This window comes from Onychostruthus taczanowskii, unplaced genomic scaffold, assembly GCF_017590055.1.
Source record: "Onychostruthus taczanowskii isolate IOZ18803 unplaced genomic scaffold, ASM1759005v1 scaffold6, whole genome shotgun sequence".
NCBI classification, from domain to species: domain Eukaryota; kingdom Metazoa; phylum Chordata; class Aves; order Passeriformes; family Passeridae; genus Onychostruthus; species Onychostruthus taczanowskii.
In genome coordinates, this window is record NW_024503679.1 from 4576463 (window position 1) to 4595653 (window position 19191).

At 43.8% G+C, this 19191-nt stretch overlaps 2 protein-coding genes across 3 annotated transcripts in view; one reads left to right on the forward strand and one right to left on the reverse strand.

Moving 5' to 3' along the window:
* The window catches only part of MYO1E (myosin IE), a 78503-nt gene extending 65729 nt beyond the window's left edge, over window positions 1–12774 (forward strand). The window contains exons 20-28 of one of the 2 annotated variants that reach the window (XM_041418462.1): window positions 2200–2314; window positions 2991–3160; window positions 3289–3434; window positions 3903–4049; window positions 5619–5776; window positions 6219–6311; window positions 8573–8777; window positions 11039–11208; window positions 11705–12774. In XM_041418462.1, the coding sequence (XP_041274396.1) occupies window positions 2200–2314; window positions 2991–3160; window positions 3289–3434; window positions 3903–4049; window positions 5619–5776; window positions 6219–6311; window positions 8573–8777; window positions 11039–11208; window positions 11705–11781 (1281 nt within the window). In that variant the 3' untranslated portion in view covers window positions 11782–12774. Of the gene's footprint in view, window positions 1–2199; window positions 2315–2990; window positions 3161–3288; window positions 3435–3902; window positions 4050–5618; window positions 5777–6218; window positions 6312–8572; window positions 8778–10801; window positions 11209–11704 lie in introns of those variants that run through there. The other variant, XM_041418463.1, reaches the window with a different exon arrangement.
* Window positions 12775–14217: 1443 nt separating this feature from the next.
* On the reverse strand, window positions 14218–19065 carry CCNB2 (cyclin B2). The gene is made up of 9 exons (XM_041418464.1): window positions 18927–19065; window positions 17926–18054; window positions 17721–17846; window positions 17161–17331; window positions 16934–17092; window positions 16400–16636; window positions 15468–15608; window positions 14798–14908; window positions 14218–14482 (listed from the first exon to the last, which is right to left on the reverse strand). Exons 1-9 carry the CDS (start codon window positions 18954–18956, stop codon window positions 14381–14383), a joined length of 1206 nt encoding a protein of 401 aa, XP_041274398.1. The 5' UTR covers window positions 18957–19065; the 3' UTR covers window positions 14218–14380.
* Window positions 19066–19191: the final 126 nt, after the last annotated feature.

Genomic DNA, 19191 nt, shown 5'->3' on the forward strand with positions numbered 1-19191 from the left:
CTAAGTCCTGCTTGCATGGATATGTCATTTAATGGTGTGAGTTTTCACATGTAATTCAGTCTGTGAGTTTTTCTAAGTGCTGCCATGGGATTGATGGATCCAGTTCCCCTTCAGTCAGTGAATGATCTGTAACCCAGCATGATGTGCTGCTGGCCCTTTTGAGAGGATGACGTTGCTGCCCAGTGGAAGCATCTTCCCATCCCAATGCATTTTTGTGATGCTAAGTCCTGCTTGCATGGATATGTCATTTAATGGTGTGAGTTTTCACATGTAATTCAGTCTGTGAGTTTTTCTGAGGGGCAATTCTGCAGGTTAGGACAACATGAAGTTGACTGGAAATATTTTTGGGGTTGTGTTTTGATTTTAATTTAAATTAATGCTTTTAGTTACTGTATGTGTTTTCTTTATTTTTTTAAATGCCATGAAATCTCTTTTTAAATAAGTACCAAAACTAGTCTTTTTTATTCTGTGTTGAAAATATTTTTATGAACTAAATATTTTAAAGAGTGATTTATCTTTCATTAAGAAAGACAATCATCTCTCGTCTTATATTACTAAAGGATTGGCTAGGATTGCATTGCTTCTGAGAAAAATAATCTTTTAGATGGTAAATGAAATTTTTTCTTTCTTCCACCAAAAAGAGCACCTGTTGGTTTAACCTGTATGGTTAAAGAGCATCTTTAACCATAAAGATGAAAAATACTTGATTTGCTTGAGTGTAAGGGGAGGCTTTATAATACATATTTTAGGAAAGGATTTATGCAGTATCTTTATTTCTGTAGGTTAAGAACTGTATTTTAGCTCAGTGATTTAGTTGAACTTCCTTAATGGTGACCTTCAGCTGCAGGTGATAGATTATTTTGCACTGAGACTTTGCAATTAACATTATTGTTAGAAAAATAAACGGTGAGTGTTCATGAGAGACAGCATCAATATTGTCACTGTAACCTGAATTGCATGAGGTTGGTCATGCCCCTGCTGCAGCTGAGGATGTTTTTGCATCAGGAGCTCTCGTGCCTGTGCTTGTGTTCAGGAAGAGATTTTAAAAAATTTTAAAATAAGTTTGCTGTTGATGGAGAATTGCCAGCTGTGAAATAAGGTTTATGGGTGGCAGAAAGGCTTCATTATTTACATTTCTATCACACACCTGAATAAATAGCTCTGTACAGGAGCAAGTGGGGTTCTGTGGAAATGGTTTGCACCAGATTGAGTTTCCTTTTTCAGATCAGTATGAACAACTGTTTTTCTAGATTTGCATGGTTTAGAGCAGCAAAATAAAAAAAACCCCAAAAACCTAAAGCCCGGGTTTGCTTCTCCATTTACCCGTTTTTACTAATTTTATCTCTTGAAAGCTAGAAGAAAACTCTTGTGAATATTTAACACACAATGCAGGGAAATAATAAGCAACAGTCATGCCAGTGGACTGATTGAATGCTGCAATTTAGCCAAATGCTTGTGCCCCTGATAGGATAAAAGTCCCATTTCACTGAAGTATGTAAAAGGCTGTAGTGAATATGCTGTATCCAACAATAATTATGAAGTTGTTCTAAGTGCATTAAATTTACAAGTCTTTTAATAGGACCTGGGATTCTTAAAAAGGGGGATCCACCTTCCATTCTTGTTTTAATAAAACAGTATTTTCTCTTGATTTCTAATATTTTAGACCTGCAAATCTTACTATGTCATTCTTGTGAATTATAAGGTCATAGTTACAAGTCCTGCAGCCAGCTGACAACCTTCAGTGAGAAAGAATGGAGTCAGTGGACACAAGGGTATGAAATTCAGCCAGGGAAGAAAGTTGCTTGTGAACAGTTACGTTACACATTGCACAGATCCCCACAGACATGGTAACATTCTGACAAGAGAAGTAGGAATTTGGGAGAATGTGTGGATGGAGGCTGAAGAAATGGCCAGTGGAGAACTTTGGGTTGCACCAGTAGAATATTTCAGGGAGAATCCATATTCCTCTTCCTTCATGGGGTGTGGCACTTAATGGGCAGACTGGTAAGAGCCACAGCCACCCAAGCATCAGAGATTTCTTCCAGAAATGCTGCCTTAACATTCCAATCTCAGATCCCACAGTTGTGGAAGAGGAACCAGCTTGGATCTGGAGTGAAATGCACTGGAGAGTTGTCCAAAGTAAAATACAGCTTTTTCTTGAACTTAATGTCTGCCCCACCCCACTGTGTCTTTGTACAGCTGTTTCTGTTAGAAGAGATGAGAGAGAGGAAGTATGATGGGTACGCCAGGGCCATCCAGAAGGCCTGGAGGAAGTACGCGGCCAGGAAGAAATACGTGCAGATGAGAGAAGAAGGTAGGTGAGAACTTCTGATCAGGGACTGCACACACACAGTTCCAGGAGCAGAAGGAGGGGCACAGAGGGGGAGGAGATCCCTCTCTGTAGGCAAAAGTTGCATTGCAGGTAACTGTTTTGGAGTGATTGCACTGTGTTGGACCCCTGCAGTACTACTGATGAGGTTGACTCTGCATGCTTGGACTGCCCAGTGTTTTGCTCTGAAATCTAAGCCAGGCTGAGTAGGACAGACAGCAGAGATGCTGCAGGAGGGGCAAAAAAAGAAAACTTCCCACAGTTACGCAGGATCTGAATAATCTGTAGGTGATAAGATCAATCCATGGACTCTCCTGGGACTTAGTTGTGTGTGACCAGGGCTGTGTTAATGGACACGCTGGGTTTGGAAGGGTTAAGCTTTAATTTATAGCACTGTGAGAAATGTCTTAGTTCCAAAAGTGCTCCTAATTAACCCAAACTACTGAGCTTGCCATCAGTGTATTTCATTAGGAATAGATTTAATGATCACATCTATCCTTACCTAAAGAATTAGTAGCAGTGCTTCACTGTTTTTCCATATTAGAAACAATGTGGTTCTCACTTCCCAAGAAATTCTGTGTGAAACAGTTGGCTCTTTGAGAGCACGAGTTTAGGAAACTTGGTAGATGCTATTAATCAATGTTTATGTTTTGTATTTAAGCATCAGATCTGTTGCTGAGCAAGAAGGAGAGAAGACGGAACAGCATTAACAGGAATTTTGTGGGAGATTACATCGGCATGGAGGAGCACCCCGAGCTCCGGCAGTTTGTGGGCAAGCGGGAGAAGATCGATTTTGCAGACACTGTAACTAAGTATGACAGAAGGTTTAAGGTGGGTGGAACAGCAGCATCCCCTAAAGACGAGTTCTGCTGTGAGTCAGTTGTGTTCAGCATCTCGTGCAGGAGCTGCCCAGCTCAGGGTCACAGCACACAGCTGTGCATTGTCAATGTTTGTTGCAGAGCGTGAAGCGCGATCTCGTCCTCACTCCCAAGTGCATTTACCTGATCGGCCGTGAAAAGATAAAGCAGGGCCCAGAGAAGGGCCAGGTGAAGGAGGTCTTGAAGCGAAGGATGGAAGTGGAGAGAATTCTTTCTGTTTCTTTAAGGTCAGTACCTGCAATATATTTTTTCCATTAATAGAGCAGTTTGTGTAGGGCAGGGAAAATAAGTTGATTGATGAAGTGGGAATTGAAAACTTTCTTTTTGAATTTGGTTGCTTTTGGTTTCAGACTTGCCTCAGTAACCTTCAAATTTCCAATTTATCTCTAGTCAAAAAAATCTGCCATTATTTTAGCTGTAATTTTAATAGCACATGTTTTTTGCTAACAGTAATTACTGTAAAATGACTGAGTAGTATTCCTGCCTCTCAAAAGGCATTGTTTCAGCTATTCCATTATTAACTCCTGAAAAAAATCAAACCTGTTCTCAGAAAGCAAGGCTGTAATTAATGCTGCTTGGATTTTGTTATGTTTTTAAAAACTAACCATGAGTACTCTGCAAATGTCATTATAATGCTGGCTGTATTTGCTGATGACATTTTAAACTGGATGGTGTGTGCTCTGATTTCCTTGCAGCACCATGCAGGATGACATTTTCATTCTACATGAACAGGAATACGACAGTTTGCTCGAATCAGTCTTCAAAACAGAGTTTTTAAGCCTCTTATCGAAACGATACGAAGAGAAAACACAACAAAAACTACCTCTGAAATTTAGCAATACGTGAGTTACGGCTTTTTTCAATGGGCATTTAGGGATAAATGTTTTGTTCTTGCTGCCAAGGCAAATGATTGAGTGCATGTTGCACTTTATTTACAATACTAGGAGGTAGCACAGTGTAAAACCCTGTATGTGCAAGGATACCAGACTTTGTGCTTGCCTTGTCAGAGTAACAGGTGAGGATTTACCAGGGCCACTTGGCACTTCCTACTGTGTGTGTGCATGGAGAGCTGCCTTTGTTCTCCTGACCGTGGCAGCAGGGCAGGGCCTCTGCACAGCCACTGCACAGCTGCTGCTGGCTCCTGGCAGGAGCAGGGAGCAGACATCTCAGTGAAGGGTTTGAAAGAATTCTGGGCACACAGTGTAGCAGTCTGAAATGCTGAAGTTTGTTGTGGGTGCTGGGGACTGCAGGGTGAAAGAATAATTCTAAGGAGGCCTCAGTTAAGTAAATTATATTGGGAACATTTTTTAGAAACAAGTGTGAAAACCTAGAGCTTGCCAGATGTGCACTTTGGCTCTGAGAACATCCTGGAAACAGTCCCAGCAAACATGTGCTTTTGTTAATACTTCCACCCATTAAGGAGATCAGCAACAGCAGGCCTTGGATTTGTGTGTTTATTTTCTTGCCTTCAAAAAGGTGGAGGAATTACAAAAAGCAACAGAGATCACTAATTTTGTTTGGAAAGGGTGTAGAAGGAGCACTGAAGTGAGGAACATAACTGTAGCATACACTCCTGTACACTGAGAATGCAACGCCAGTACCAGGAATGTCATGTATTGCATTTCTGGGGTCCTGCCCAAAACTCTACCTGAGTACAGTTCAGAGCAGATGGACGGTGTGGAAATGCTGGGAAAGAGTGTGTGTGTGAGTGAGTGAGTGTGTATGTGAGTGAGTGTGAGTGTGTATGTGTGTGAGTGTGTGTGTGAGTGTGTGTGTGAGTGAGTGTGAGTGTGTATGTGTGTGAGTGTGTGTGTGTGTGTGTCTGTGCGTGTGTGTGAGTCAGTGTGTGTGTGAGTGAGTGTGTGTCTGTGTGTGTGTGAGTGTGTGTATGCGTGTGAGTGTGTGTTATGGGAAAGACTGCAGAGGGAAGGGGCTGAGGGGTGTCTGCAGAGCTGTTCCTTTGCAGCACAGCCTGCCCGAGCAGCCAGGGCAGTGCAGCAGAGCCAGGCACAGCTGCGCCTGGCTGTGTGGGGCTGTGCCTGGCTGTGTGCAGGGAATGCTCACAAACAGCAGGGGCAGCGCAGAGGCACTGCTGCCTCAGGAATCACACATCTCCTCCTTGGACCTTTGCACATTTTTGTTCAAAATTCACTCTCCAGGGCATCTTAAACTTCCTTTGAGAAGCTGTATCAGGAAAGTTAAAACATCAATTAAAAAGAACATTTTTTTAAAAAGCATGGAAGAAAGATTTAATTAGGTGGTTATGTCAGCTGAGTCATTCATGGAATGCAGATTCTCAGTCTGAGCTTTTAATTTTATATTTCTGAGTTACCTGCTGCCAAGCAATACTGCCTTGATTTGATGTAGCAGTTCTGGTTTTTTTCATTTGTGTGTTCACATGCTTCTGTCAGACTTGAAGTGAAGCTGAAGAAGGAAAGCTGGGGGCCCTGGAGCAGTGCTGGCTCTCGACAGGTGCAGTTTATACAAGGCCAAGGAGATGTAGCCATTCTCAAACCAAGTAATAAAGTGCTGCAGATCAGCATTGGACCAGGGCTACCAAAGAATTCCCGTAAGTTTGAACTTCCTCTAGAAATTAGGGGTTTATAAAATCAGAGAATGGTTGACTTTTTCTATCCATGCTTGACTCTAGCCTCATCATGTTCTGTATTAATTTCTCTGTAACACACAAAGATCCTAAGGATTACAGCAGAGTTCCTTGCTGCTCTACAGCTGTCAGTGTTCTGGACCTTGTTTCCTGTATTTGCAAGAATCTTGGCTTTGCTTTATATCCTGAGGCTGAAATGGATCACTAAAGGGAGACTATCCCAAAGTTACCCTTTTTGCACATAATGCTTTATCACAGCCTGGCCAACCCTGCAGAGTCAGATTCCTTATTCCTGAAGATCAGCTCTTTCTGATCCCTGAAGAGGGGGTCTGGCAGCCAGCCAGAATAATGTTACCTAAATAATGTTATTGTGAAGGGGTAACAAAATGTTGCTGGTTTCTTCTAGGTCCTACTAGACGGAACCTTAGCCAAGGCAGAGGATATTCCAGTAGGTCTCAAAATCAGACTTACCCTATGAGAGCTGCACCACCTCCTCCAGGTAAGTCCTCTTAGCTTGGGCTAAACAGAATTCCAGGTAAAGGGTCTTGGTTTTCTCCTGTCATCTGGCAATTTTTACCCGTTAAAAAAATTATGGTAACAGTTTAAATTTCTCTTTAAAGACCCTGCCTGGAAAGCATATATTTGTAGGCATTTTATGAAGTGTCTTGCTGGATATTCTCCCAGAGCTGTGCTGCTTGGTGTGGATGGTGACTTGTTCAGACACTTGGTATAAGCCACTGAATCTAAACCTGACCCTGTAGCCTTCTCCACTGTGAAGGGTACAAGCTCTGTGCTTATTAGGCCATGGAGAATGCTTTGCAGTGAACCTGCTTTCAGGGCCAGCACAGCACAGAATGCAGTTTGTGTCTCATGGTCCTGTCAGACATGTTACAGCTCCTGTGTGCCCAAGTGCTGGGACCCAGGACAGAGCTGTGCCCGTGAACAGCGTGGCTCTTTCTGCAGGGGACTGATGTCATTAGGGTGTTCCACTTCTGCCCTGGGCAGATATGATTAATTTTGCTTGTGAACTCACAGGGGAGAACAATATTCCATTGACCCAACATTTCCCAAGAGTTTTTTTTTTTTTGCTTACACTCCCAGAGTACTTTCTTTTTAACAAAGAGTCCTCTTTCAGTCAGCTGCTGTTTATTGAGAAGCACAATGCTAATGGTGGAAGTTAGGGGTGTGACCAAATTAAATAGACAATTCCAAATCCTCCCAGCTGTATGAGTCAAACTAGCAACTGTGATCTGCCAGATCAGTAGTGAAGTGGGAAATTACTGTAAGAGCTGACCTGTCAGCAAACAGAGATAGTGAGTATTCGTGCAGCATCATTTAAAGCAAGGACAGTCTGGTTTATATTTTCCAAAACTGTTTCAGCAGTTTTATAGCTAGGAGAATTCTTACTGCTGAAGTTAAGTGCTGTGATGACCCTCAGGCATTGGGCTGTCACATTTAAAAGGTGAGTAGAAGGCTTTCCTGCAAACCTCTCTGTAGGTTACAGTAACATGGCTTTGGTTGTTTTTTGAATGTTTAACTCTCTTGGAAAATAGCCAACCCATAGCTGGAAAAACAAAATTGCAGGCAGGTGTTACAAAAGAGTTCCAGTTAAATGCTCAGACTTTCAAGGAGTTTAAAGCCATGTCATGATTTGGGCAAATTCCTCCTTGAAAGTCCCAAGCAATTATCTGGGTTCTGCTATTTTCACATCTTGTTTTGAAATCAGTGGGGCAGTAGCTGAACAGTGTTCTGTACAGGTTCAGAGTAACCCAAACGTTTATTAAGATCACCATTATGTGTGTGCCATCCTGGCTTGGATTGCACAGGGGGGTTTATGCAGGAGTTTCTGACCCCCAGGTTCTGCCACAGGACCCAGAGAACATCAGAAGCAAAGAGCAGCTGTTACAGGCAGTAGGGCTTCCCTGTAAAGGTGCTGTGATTATGAATTCTTCTCTTTGCACAACTGTTCTTTCTGCTAATGTTTAGCAGGCATAATCACAATGGCAGAGAAGAGGCTCACCCCTGTAAGTGAGGAAACTGAGTTTCAATAGAAGTATAGCTCCTGTTTTGTCCATAGGAGTTTTAGGAATGTAAAGCGTCCAGACTTGGGCTGTTTAGGCCCTGATACTGCAAGTAGCTCAGACATGGGTGGGTTTGCTTTAAATTTAAGTTAGAGGCATAATTATGTATTTAAAGGCATATACCCACGTCATTCCTAGAAAATTTAAACTCCTTTTCAACTACCAAAATAGCATCAAGGCATTTTTTAAAAACAAAACAACAAAAAAGCCGAAGCACCCCCATCTGCATGCTTGTTAAAATAGACAAATATTTATAGCAACTTTTAAAAACAGTCAAATCCCTTGAGTATGTGGTAGACTGGAGTTTGAACTTCAGAAGAAAAAGAAATCTGGATATGGATTAGCTATGGATATAATAATTATGATTATTATGAGTAGCTTTTGATTAACCCTCATCTGGATAAAATACTGTGCAGTGTTTTAGAGAGGAGTTGGTGGTACCGTGTTAGCTGAACTGGAACTCAGCTGAGAGCTCACCCTTGTGCTTGCATGGAACACCCAGGGCACAAGGCTTACACCTGAGCACAAGTCCATGAAGATGGCAACCCAAGAGAGATTGTCAGCAGACACAGACACAGAATCAGCATTTCAACGTGATTTTGTGTTTGGGTTCCATGATAGGTGGGGCTCTCTGATAGCTGAGTCTGAGCCATCAGACTCACTCTTTATTTACTTCTAGGTCAGCAGCAGAATGGAGTAATAAATCCCCCCCAGGCTGCAGCCCATGCCCAGATCCCAGGACATCAGTGGGCCAATCAGAAGAACCTGTACACAAACATGACACGACCGGCTTTACCACGGCAAATGTCAGGAGGATCAGGCAAGATTTCACAGCAACCACAAAGCTTGGATTTCTTGAAAGTACCTGACCAAGGAGCAGCTGGGTAAGATTTTACATTAAATCTTATAAAAAGATGTCCTTTTTGCAAATATTTTTCACACTCAAACTGTTCATGACTGATACACTCTGTGCATCAATCACCAGGTTGTACTCAAAGGTTATCATCCATTCCATCAGATTCCAAAACATACTCCATCCCAGACCCCTAGGAATAAAGGTGAAGCAGTTCTGGTTTAATATCTTAAATGTGAATGTTGAAGGCCTTAAAAAATGTTAAGGTTTTTCAGTGACCCCACAGTTCTACTTTAACTCAGCCCTTACTCCACTCATTTGTAGAATATTAGTGGAGCTTTACTGTAGTGGGAATCTTAACTGTCACTTAATTGTCAAAGACTGCTGCCTATTCAGCAGTTCTAGGAAAAAAAGGACAGTTATCAAATAGTAACATAAATGTGCACAATTAATAGATTTTGAGCATTGGAAGTGCACCCAAGGGGGGTTCCCAAGGAGGAGCTTTCCAGTTCCTAAACAGGAAGCCCTCAAGCAGGGTTAGGCATGTACAGAGGTCTTTGCAGTTGTACTAAATGCAGTCATTTTACCCCACTGTGCCAATTGTCAGCCATAAGATATTTCAGGCATATTTAGAGCATTTTTTCTGGTTAAGATTAATCTTCAAATCAGAAAGAAATCAGAAAGAAGTAGCCACTGCTACTTATTTTATCACTTTCCAACTCATCAGCACATGCTAACAGGCACATCTCCATCTTGTAATAACTTCCAAGGCTGTTAGTGGTGAAATGTTCTTGTCATGTCAGCTTCTTCCTAAACTCTTTTACTAATATTAGACTTTACTTGGTCTTGAGACTACAGTTCATGTAACAACGAAAACACCTAAGCCATAGGATAAAACCAAACCCAAACATGCCAGCTGTTCTGCAGCAGTACCAAACCTAAGTACTCTTAGGAAAGTGCCAAGGCTGTCTTCTTGAGCACTATAAGCTCCTTTATTGATACACTGAAAAGAAACAACATGACTCTATTCAGCAGTGGATTTCAGACACATTTCTGTGCCTGTTCCTTTGCAAAAGGAAGCTGTGAGCTAGAAGAGGTGTCACTTTAGTATTTCAAAACCATAGCGATGTATAAGTAGATACAATTTTTAAGGAGTAGACTTGGGTTATTTTTAGCAAAGCTGCCGAGAAGGATACAGTGATATTAACAATCCAGTACAAGACCAAGATTAAAATCAGCAGGCTCCCCCCAGCAGCAGAACATCTCATTTAAGATACTGTAGTTCTACCACAGCTGCACAAGAGCTGTTTCCCATTACTTGTGCCGAATTCCTTAATTTCCGTACGTAGGTCTAGGTTTCACAGTGTTTTCTATCCTGAACAAAGGCTGTAAGTAGATGCTGAAGAACAGGAGAAAAATCTCTTCCCTCATACATACATTGAGAACTGAAACGCTGTTATAATCCATACTTCTAATCTTATTTTCTGGTGCACTTCACTGCAAAGTTAGAGGTTTATTGACAAAATTAAGCCTAGGACTTCACGTAACTGTAACCCTGTCCTGCAGAAGCCGTGTTACATTATCACGGCATTACATGACATGTTCATTCTCCTCCACATCATTCCATTTGTAGTCATCCAGCACATATTAGTAATTTTAAACTGACATACTGAGTCTAATACCTCTTCTCTCTTCCAGCCTTTATTAGCTGATGAGCTGGCAAAACGCATTTCTTCCCTCTTTTCCCTTCCTAATCTTTGGAGTGCTCACAGCTGTGACAGTTTGTGCAGCATCTCCCCTGCTGCTTCAGAGTTGGCTATAACAGAACAAGTCCATAGATGGCCCTGGAATCTGAGGGAACTTAAAAGAGATGCGAGTCTCTGTTACAGCTTAGTCACAAGAATGGTAAAGTAGCAAGCCTGTGAGCTAGAACTCTGTTTTTGGTACTGAAAACTGAATCACTGGTAACACTGGGGCAAGGGGAGAGACACAGCCTAAGCTGTGTAGATACCGAGATACGCATGAACCGCATGTGCACATTTGCTTCCATTTCAGCCCGGGCACTAAATGTCTTCTAATGGGAAGTACTTATTCATCCATTTCCATGGGAAAGAAATGGCAACTCTGTCCCTTTCACAGGGAAGTCTCACACTGCTATTTTTAATTGTTGTGGCATTCAAGAAAATCCGCGTTCCCTTTTTCCGTGCCGTTCTTTGAAATGAATTGGCTGGGAGAGGGGTTTGCTAGCGCTGCGGTCCGAGGCGCAGGCCCCCAAGCCCTTGGTGTCCGCAGGGCCCGCAGGCAGAGCTCGAGCCGCCCGCCGCCGGCCGGGGGAAGGCCCAAGCCGCAGCCCAAGCCCAAGCCGCAGGTGCCGCAGTGCCGGGCGCTCTACGCCTACGACGCGCAGGACACGGACGAGCTCAGCTTCAACGCCAACGACGTCATCGACATCATCAAGGAAGGTACGGCCGGAGCGGGCTCCGCTGCAGCGCAGGGCTGTGCTCCACGGGCACAGGGGGTTAGGGCAGGACATCTTCTCTTCATGGCCTTGCACATTTCCATAATGGCTCGGGGGGCAGAGAAGCCTCCACCCCAGTCCGACCCCTTCACTCAAGTGCATGGCAGGGACAGACCAAGGACCTGTCACTGGGTACTGCAGAGCTGTACACTTAGTGAGACGTGCTGTCGTCCTGCCACTGGCTCTAGAGGAAAATTAGCCTAAGTCACAGCTGTAGCACAAGAAGCAAAATGTAATTAACCAGTTCCAACTGTGGGTCTCCAAAGCACCCTCCTCAAGGCAAAATGATGTGGCCAAAAGATGGGCACAGTCCAAAAATCCTGTCCCCTCATTCCTTCCCAGAGAGGCTCTCACTGAGCGGGCGCAGCTTTGCAAGGTTACACCAAGTACACAGAAACGCTTCCAGAGCCTCACTCCTCACCTTGCTGTCCTTGTTACAGATCCTTCTGGCTGGTGGACCGGAAGACTACGAGGGAAACAAGGTCTGTTTCCCAACAATTATGTCACCAAGATTTAAAAGACTGTCAGAGAAAAATCGGTGTGGAGGTACCAGTGGTTGAAGATGTTTTCCCCTGCCTTCAGGACACTGTTCTTCCAAGGTCTGCCTTCTCGGCACTGTTTTCACCAGTAAATTGTGTTTCCCACAGTACAGACTTTGATTTTTGTCTCAGCACCATACAGCAATGAACTGACCAATTATTTATTATATTTAAAACCTGGTTTAAACACCTGCTAAGTGAAGAATGCTCAAACTACCATCTTCCTGAAACAGGTGATTTACAGTCTGGAACCAGGGACTTCAAAAGGGGTGTATTTATTAAGTGCCTTCAGCTCAATATCAGTAACCTTTTTAATTATCTACTGAAGATAATGTTGAATGCACATTTCCTCTACTGCAGATCATTCTGGGGAACATGTTAATAAGTATGCTGCTACATGTCAAAAAGATTTAGGCTCATTTGGGATATTGCCATCTGAAAAACTACTGTGATGGTCTATTTAAGTAATTCTGTACAGAGATGTAATGGAACTGGATTGTGTTTGCAGGTGTGTTTAGGGACTCCAACAGGCACTGTAAGACTTCAAAACAGAAAACCACATAGTACTGTATGCTAAACAATGTTGCCTTCTTCAAGATTTATATTATAATATGGCTGGCCCATGTTGGATTTATGTTTAATACTCTACCTGTTATAGAAAGTGTCTTTATGCAGAGCTGTACATTTATAGAAATAGTTATATACTGTATATAAAAACTGGTTATGATAGAAACATGTATAAATGTATAATGCAGTAGTCCACTGTTCTTACGAGGTAGTACTGCTAGAATTTTTATGCCAGGTACTTACAGATATGCACTACTCCTTCTCCTTTTAAATAGCACAAGCACAGGTGTTACTGCCCAAGTCTGATTGCCTCCCCCAGAGTGGCTGTTGCTTGCCCTGCAGTTCTGAGAATTCCTGCTTTGCCTTTTGAACCTCCATAAAATAAAACACAGGATGATCAACAAGGTTTGTTCTCTGAGAAGTTTGTTCCACATATACAAAGAGATCCCTTGACAACAATGGCTTCAGGCTTTCACTGCACTGACTTCTAAAGAAAGAATCCCTTTCTTCAAACCAAATTATTTTCCCTATGCCCAGCTGAAGTGCCATGCATTTCATTCTCTCATGTTAAGAGCAGCTAAAAAGTCCTGCTTATGCTGGTATTGAAAGGTGCAAAAGCTTTAAGATACAGCTAAAAATCTTAAATCCCTCCCTCCTAAACCACTGCCTAACTTAGGTACACAAACTCCATCTTCTATGGCAGCTGTTTCTGGGAGCCAGAAATTAGGACCTCACTCCAAGGGAGGAATAATATCCACACAAGGGATGAGGCACATTTTCAGAAGATGGCTTGCAGCAAGTGCTAGGCTTACTTAGGCCAGGGGAGAGAAGAACCAGCTGCTTGAGGAGAGAAAACGCAGCATTTTCAACATCTTTCCCACAGGGGAGCACTGAGAGGCCTGGGGCAGTTCTGCAGCATCGGGATCTTGCCTTCTACATCAGAGCCAGGCACACTCATGAAGAGATGCTGAGCAATCACAGAATAGCTAGGCATGGAAGGGAGTTCAGTACAACCTGGGGACTATCAAAAGGTCTATTTTAACATTACTTATACAAGATTAATTTAACAAAGAGACATACATGATGAGGTATTGGGGCAGAAAAGCTGCATTACTTACATGCTTGTATTCCCTGAGCATACACATACTGACAGATTAAAACCACAGACAAAAGTATGCAAAGTGTCAAGCAAGTGACAAAAACTGCCTTGTGCTGGGTTTGACTCTATAATCCCAGGTACAGAGATTTATTGGAGAAGCAGAGGGGAAAAAGATGTGGGCAAGCAAACAGGTAATGAAAAACCTAAGGGGGTCCTTTTCAGGAAGTGGAGATGGTTTCAAGAGCTGAGCTGCTTTCAAAAGGTTTCATGGCCACAGTTCCACATCTGTATTCCCTGCACAGTTAGCATTACAGACAACTTGCAGTTCTTCTACCTTAGCTCCCTGTGTTAAGCACACAGAGAAACACAAAGATTTACAAGGTTAAAGATAGCCTACATCTTTCCCCAAACATGAAGATGGCTAACTACAAAAAAAAGAAATAAATTCCAGTATACTTTCTTGAAACAAGGCACTGAAATAAAGTACATATTTAGTGTTCTTTAAGGTACAACAAAAAAAAAAAAACCAAAAACCTGTCTGCCTCCTCTATCTTAAGAGTGAAATTAAGTTAATAAATATAATGCAATATATAAAGCTTGGAGATTCTCTCTGGAAACAACCACAGAGAATAATCAAGCCCATTTAACTTTAGCAACTTGTAACAATCACCTATTTAGTCAAATGTCCCACTTGGACATTAGATTGCAAATACATAGGTTGTACCTTAAAGAGTCACAACTCTCAATATTTAAAAGAAAGGAGTTTTATTTTTAGATAGAAAGCTGTATTACAAAGCAAATTTAAAATGTCACCTTCTGTGTGAGTCGGAACTGTCTGTGGGAGCTGGAATGCTATGTACAAAAGCAGTGGACAAAGTGCACACCCCATCAGGCCCTGCCTGCCCAGGGCTTCACAGCAGTGATGCAGCCAGATCCTTGATGGTCTCACTGTTCAGCTGAGGGATGGTGCTGATGGTCAGTAGTTTGCTGCTGGCATACTTGTTCTTGATAGCCTGCAGAGTAGAGAACAGAGATACAGAAGTTTCAAGCATACACCATTGATGCTCAGGCAGGTAATTTTGGGTCAGTTTGCCTGCCTGCTTGAAAAACAAGCAAACAAACAAGGCTGGCACTGAACCAGTTAGCAAAGTAACGAGAGCACAATTTGTCTAAAAGGTTTTGCTGTTGACATTAATGCAACAGCCTCTTATAGGCTTGTCAGAACAGCTTATGCTTTAAGATAACAGAAGTATTTACCTTAGCTTTGCTACATATTGTAGCTCCTTTTTTTAAAACATTAAAGAAATTACTTCAGTAGTTATACTTACATTGTATTTTGTTAACTTCTCATTTATTTTGACTACATTCTTGGCCATATGTTTCATGGTCATCACAAGACTGTCTTCTGCATAGCCAGTGTAGTACTGCTGCTTTGTACCCTGCAGCAGAATGAGAACAACCTTGAGATTTGTGAAGGGGGAATTGCTGCTAGAGGCACACTCACTTCAGGCAGCAAACACCCCGAGCTTCACTGCTAAGCCTGAAGTGCTGGGAAGTGTAGCTGTCAGTTTAAATGACAGATCCAGAGTAACCTGATGTGCAGAAGTCTGGACACATCAATTTCAAAGATCATGCTTTTAGACTGAACAGAGGATAAAAAAGCAACTGCCAGCTGAATTACAACTCACTACTCATGGTCCACAACTTCATTATGCTACATGTACTGCAAGAATTAGGAAAATCTACTTTTACTTACAGTGTAGCCTTCAATAACTCAGTGCTTTCATGAGAAAAATCCTTCTTACCCCAGTATTCACACAGGAAAGGATTGTGAGCTTTTACTGGTACATTCCTTTTTCTACCTGCCACTATGCATCAGGCTGTCCAACCATCATTCCAGCACCAGCACTGTCACCAGCTAAACACAATTTTTAAAGTACTTTTTTATTGGCTGGATTCCACTGAGTGAAGAACAACCAGTGTGATTAAAATGCTCACCCATTTGTTATGGCCCAGAATCTTCTGAGACAGGCACAGTGCAGCAGCTGCGATCTCTGAGGGCCGGTGGTGAACCATGTCATAGTCTATCAGTGTCAGCTCCATCAGGTACTTTGCTAGAGTGTGTTGCTTAGCATCAGCCTAGCAGATTGAGAGCTTGTTAATCCACAGTTTCACTTCACTTTACCATTATCACTCATTACTGTGTTCAAGAATAAAAAATAGCAAAATCTTTACTGCAAGTTTAGGGACCATCCTTTCTAACAGACATTCCTCTCAAAATCAAGACCAGCAGCCATCTGGAATTTAGACACAAAGTCAAGTGATGGATTTTAACAGAAGTCTGCAGTATCAGGTTCTGCTGTGCCCAGCTAGGGACACTAATGCTCCCTCTGTAATGCAAACTACGGGAGGGGAGGTGTAAAATTACTTCAGGAGAAACTTGATTGAGTTACCCAGTGGTCTGCTGAGGTAACTGAAGCCCACCTCAAGTGTAGACAAGTCACTTGAATGTAATTACTGAGGTGGAGAAAGAAAGGGCTGTGTCAAAGAGAAAGCTTATCTTTTGATTCCTAAATAACACAATTTTTACAACCAGAAGTTACAAAGAAGTTACAACACTGCTAGTGTTTTACTAGTCAGTACCCTGATCACCAGGATTAAAAAGATTAAAAGCAAGGCTTCTTAGTTTAACAGTAAAATTACTGCCACTAAGGCTGAACATGGGCATCAGTAAATAGAAACGTGAAGTACTGCTGGCTGCCACAGTGACATTGTCGTGTTACGCCACACGGTGGAGTTTCAGAGCTGAGCATTTCTTCATCCAGCATTTAAGCTGGAGGAGGTAAGGTCACATGATAAAAACACCAGAGGCAATCCTTACAGGCTTGAGCAATACAGGGAAGTGCTAGACAATGAGGACAAGTACCCACCTCCCCAGCTTTTGATGCTCTTCTTAAGAAGTGAATTGGAAGAGGTCGCCCCAGGTCAAAGTTTAATTCTCTAAGAATAATTATTTCCATTTCTCTAATTTCATTACTGGTGTAGGCATTGTCAGTAATGTAAACAAAGTCTGCTACATCAGGAGACAATATCTCTTCATATTTTGAAGCTACAAGCAGCGCTGTTACGCCCACCAGCTGAAGCTTCTTGCGAGGTACTGGATGACTCTGCAACACAGACATTAAAAATGCAGGCCCTGAAGTTTAAAATTCTAGATAATCAGATTCCTGTTTATCAGTTTAGAATACCAGCATGACAATGTTCATTCCTATAAATGAGGTTTTCACTCTAGTCAAAGGTGTCAGTACTGTAACAGGCTCAAAGAAGGCAGCAGCCTCACTGTAACAGCTCTTACACACAGAGCAGATTTTGTCGATCGTTAAATTTCTAAAGAAAATTAACTGAACTCCTTTACAAACACAGCAACTGAGTAATTACCGAGCACGACCTGAAGGAGCTCTCACCTGCAAGAAGCGATCTATGATGGCCACACACATGTAGAGTGTCTCCTGCAGGAGGCGGAACCTCGAGTGCACCTGGACGAGCCAGTCCACCAGGATCGCACGCATGCGCCCGTTGATCGTCCTCCCGTCCAGGTAGTGCGGGCGGACGGACTGCTGCAGCTGCGGGGAGAGCGGGGTGAGCAGCCAGGCAACCCCCCCGGCAGCAGGGCAGCGCTGGGGCACCCTACCTCGAGCTCCCGCAGGTACACGTAGATGTCTTTGACGTAGTCACTACACAGCTGGGGGTTCTCCCAGTCCTCTGCGTCGATGTCTTCTACGTTGTTGAGCAACACATCAGAGAAGGCTTGGCACAAATCCTCCTCTTGCATTGATACATCCATAGGCACAGGAGACAGAACCTAAGGAACGGATCATATCTGTTAACATGCATCTACCGTTTTAAGTTCACTGTTTCCACGTTTCTCCTGTCACTAATGCAACTTCTTCAGATGGAAGCTTGGGCTCCAGCGCAGCGAGTTTTCACTGACATGCCACAGACAGAACCCCAAGATCTTCCAGTAATTGCCAGCTAAAGCAGAAACTTCATCCGGTCCTCCAGCAGCTCATTCTGCCACTTGAACATTATGCATTATGCTTTAAATACAACACGCATCAAACCAAAACCTCAGTACAGGGACTTTGCTTTTTCAGCAGAGCAATGAGATACAGCCACAGATAAATTATTGTGAAGGTAGAGCTCGAAGTTGCAAAAGAAATTAAAAATCAGAACAGTATAATCAGTTCCTACCTTTGGAACACCAGTTTCTTTGATTGCTTGATTTACAGCAGCTGGAGCTTTAGGCAGTACAATTCCATTTGTCATCTTGCTAGGTCCTTTCACAGGCTTTATGGATGCTTTGGGGCATTCTGTTTTCTGTAGTGGAAACATTTATTATTAGTACAGAGCAGCAATCCAACTTCTCCCTGTACAGAGATTTCAAATGTTCCTTTACCTTAGATATGTGTGTTCCTCTTGTTGTAACTTTATTTCCTATTTCTTCTAAAGCAGCCCTTTTGCCAGTCACATGAGTTTTAGCTTTGCTTCTAAGGTCGGACACAGCATTTTCCATCCCTCTAGTGATCTAAAATGATAAAATTGCAAAAGTTTAAAATCCAGAGACCAATAACTTTCCAATGTCTGACTCCATTATAGACTTACCACCACTGTACCTACTATGCATTACTCAGCTAGCTTTTACTCCCTAGCCAGTCACATCTGTTCAGAGGAAGAAGTCTCTATGTTCAGAGCACTGTACCTCTGAAGGGCGTTGGAAATGTAGGCAATGCACCCTACCTCATACTTTAACTTTTTACGGTCAGAGCGCTCGCCTGCTGTTTAACGCCGCCACACTTACACTTGGTAACTCCAGCAGCGCCCCCCAGAGGACGCATAAAGCAAATTCCTTGTTACATGTATACCATGTTAATTAAAGAGCTATGCTACACGCACAAAAACTAATATTCTTTGTTACGCACGCCAATTAAACCACCAGGCTTCAGTTTTTTCGTTGAGTTCACTTTCAACCATGAGACAACCACCACAGAAGAGAGGCTCCTGTAGTCCCTTCGTACCCCTCCCCCGAGGCAGTTTTGTTTTTCCCACTCCCACGTTCCCCGCTGTTCCGCGGGGGAGGCGCGGGCGGCCAAGGCCAGGCCGGGGCGGGAGCAGCGCCCGCGCTGCACACAACGGGGCCCTCCCTCCCACGGCTGGGCCACAGCTCGGCCCGGCTGCCGCCCCACCCGCCCAAGTTCGGGGGGCCCGGCCGGCCTGAGAGCCGAGAGCCGCCCTCAGCCCCCGCCCGGCCGGCCCGCGGCCCCGCGCCGCCTGAGGGCAAACACCGGCGGGCCCCTCCCCCCCGGCGGCCCCTCTCTCGCCCGATCCCCCCTCCACTACCCGCCCCGGCTGCTCTTGTATCGCCCCCCCGGCCCGCCCGCCGCCCGTGGCGGTACTCACAGGGGCACGGCGCGTCACCGGCAGCGCCATGGGCACGGACACAAGGGGGCCGCTGCCGCCGCTCCGCACTGACCCGCTCCGCTCTCCAGCCAAACCGACAGCCGCTGCCGCACGCTGCCGCGGCCCCCTTTAAACCCTATCCTGCTCTACTATTGGACAACTTCGTACGATGCACCCGTTCGATTGGTCCGTCTGCTCAGGCCCCGCCCCAGCAGGAAACGGCTGCAGCCGCTTCCGGTGGCGGGGGGCGCGGCGGCTCCCGCAG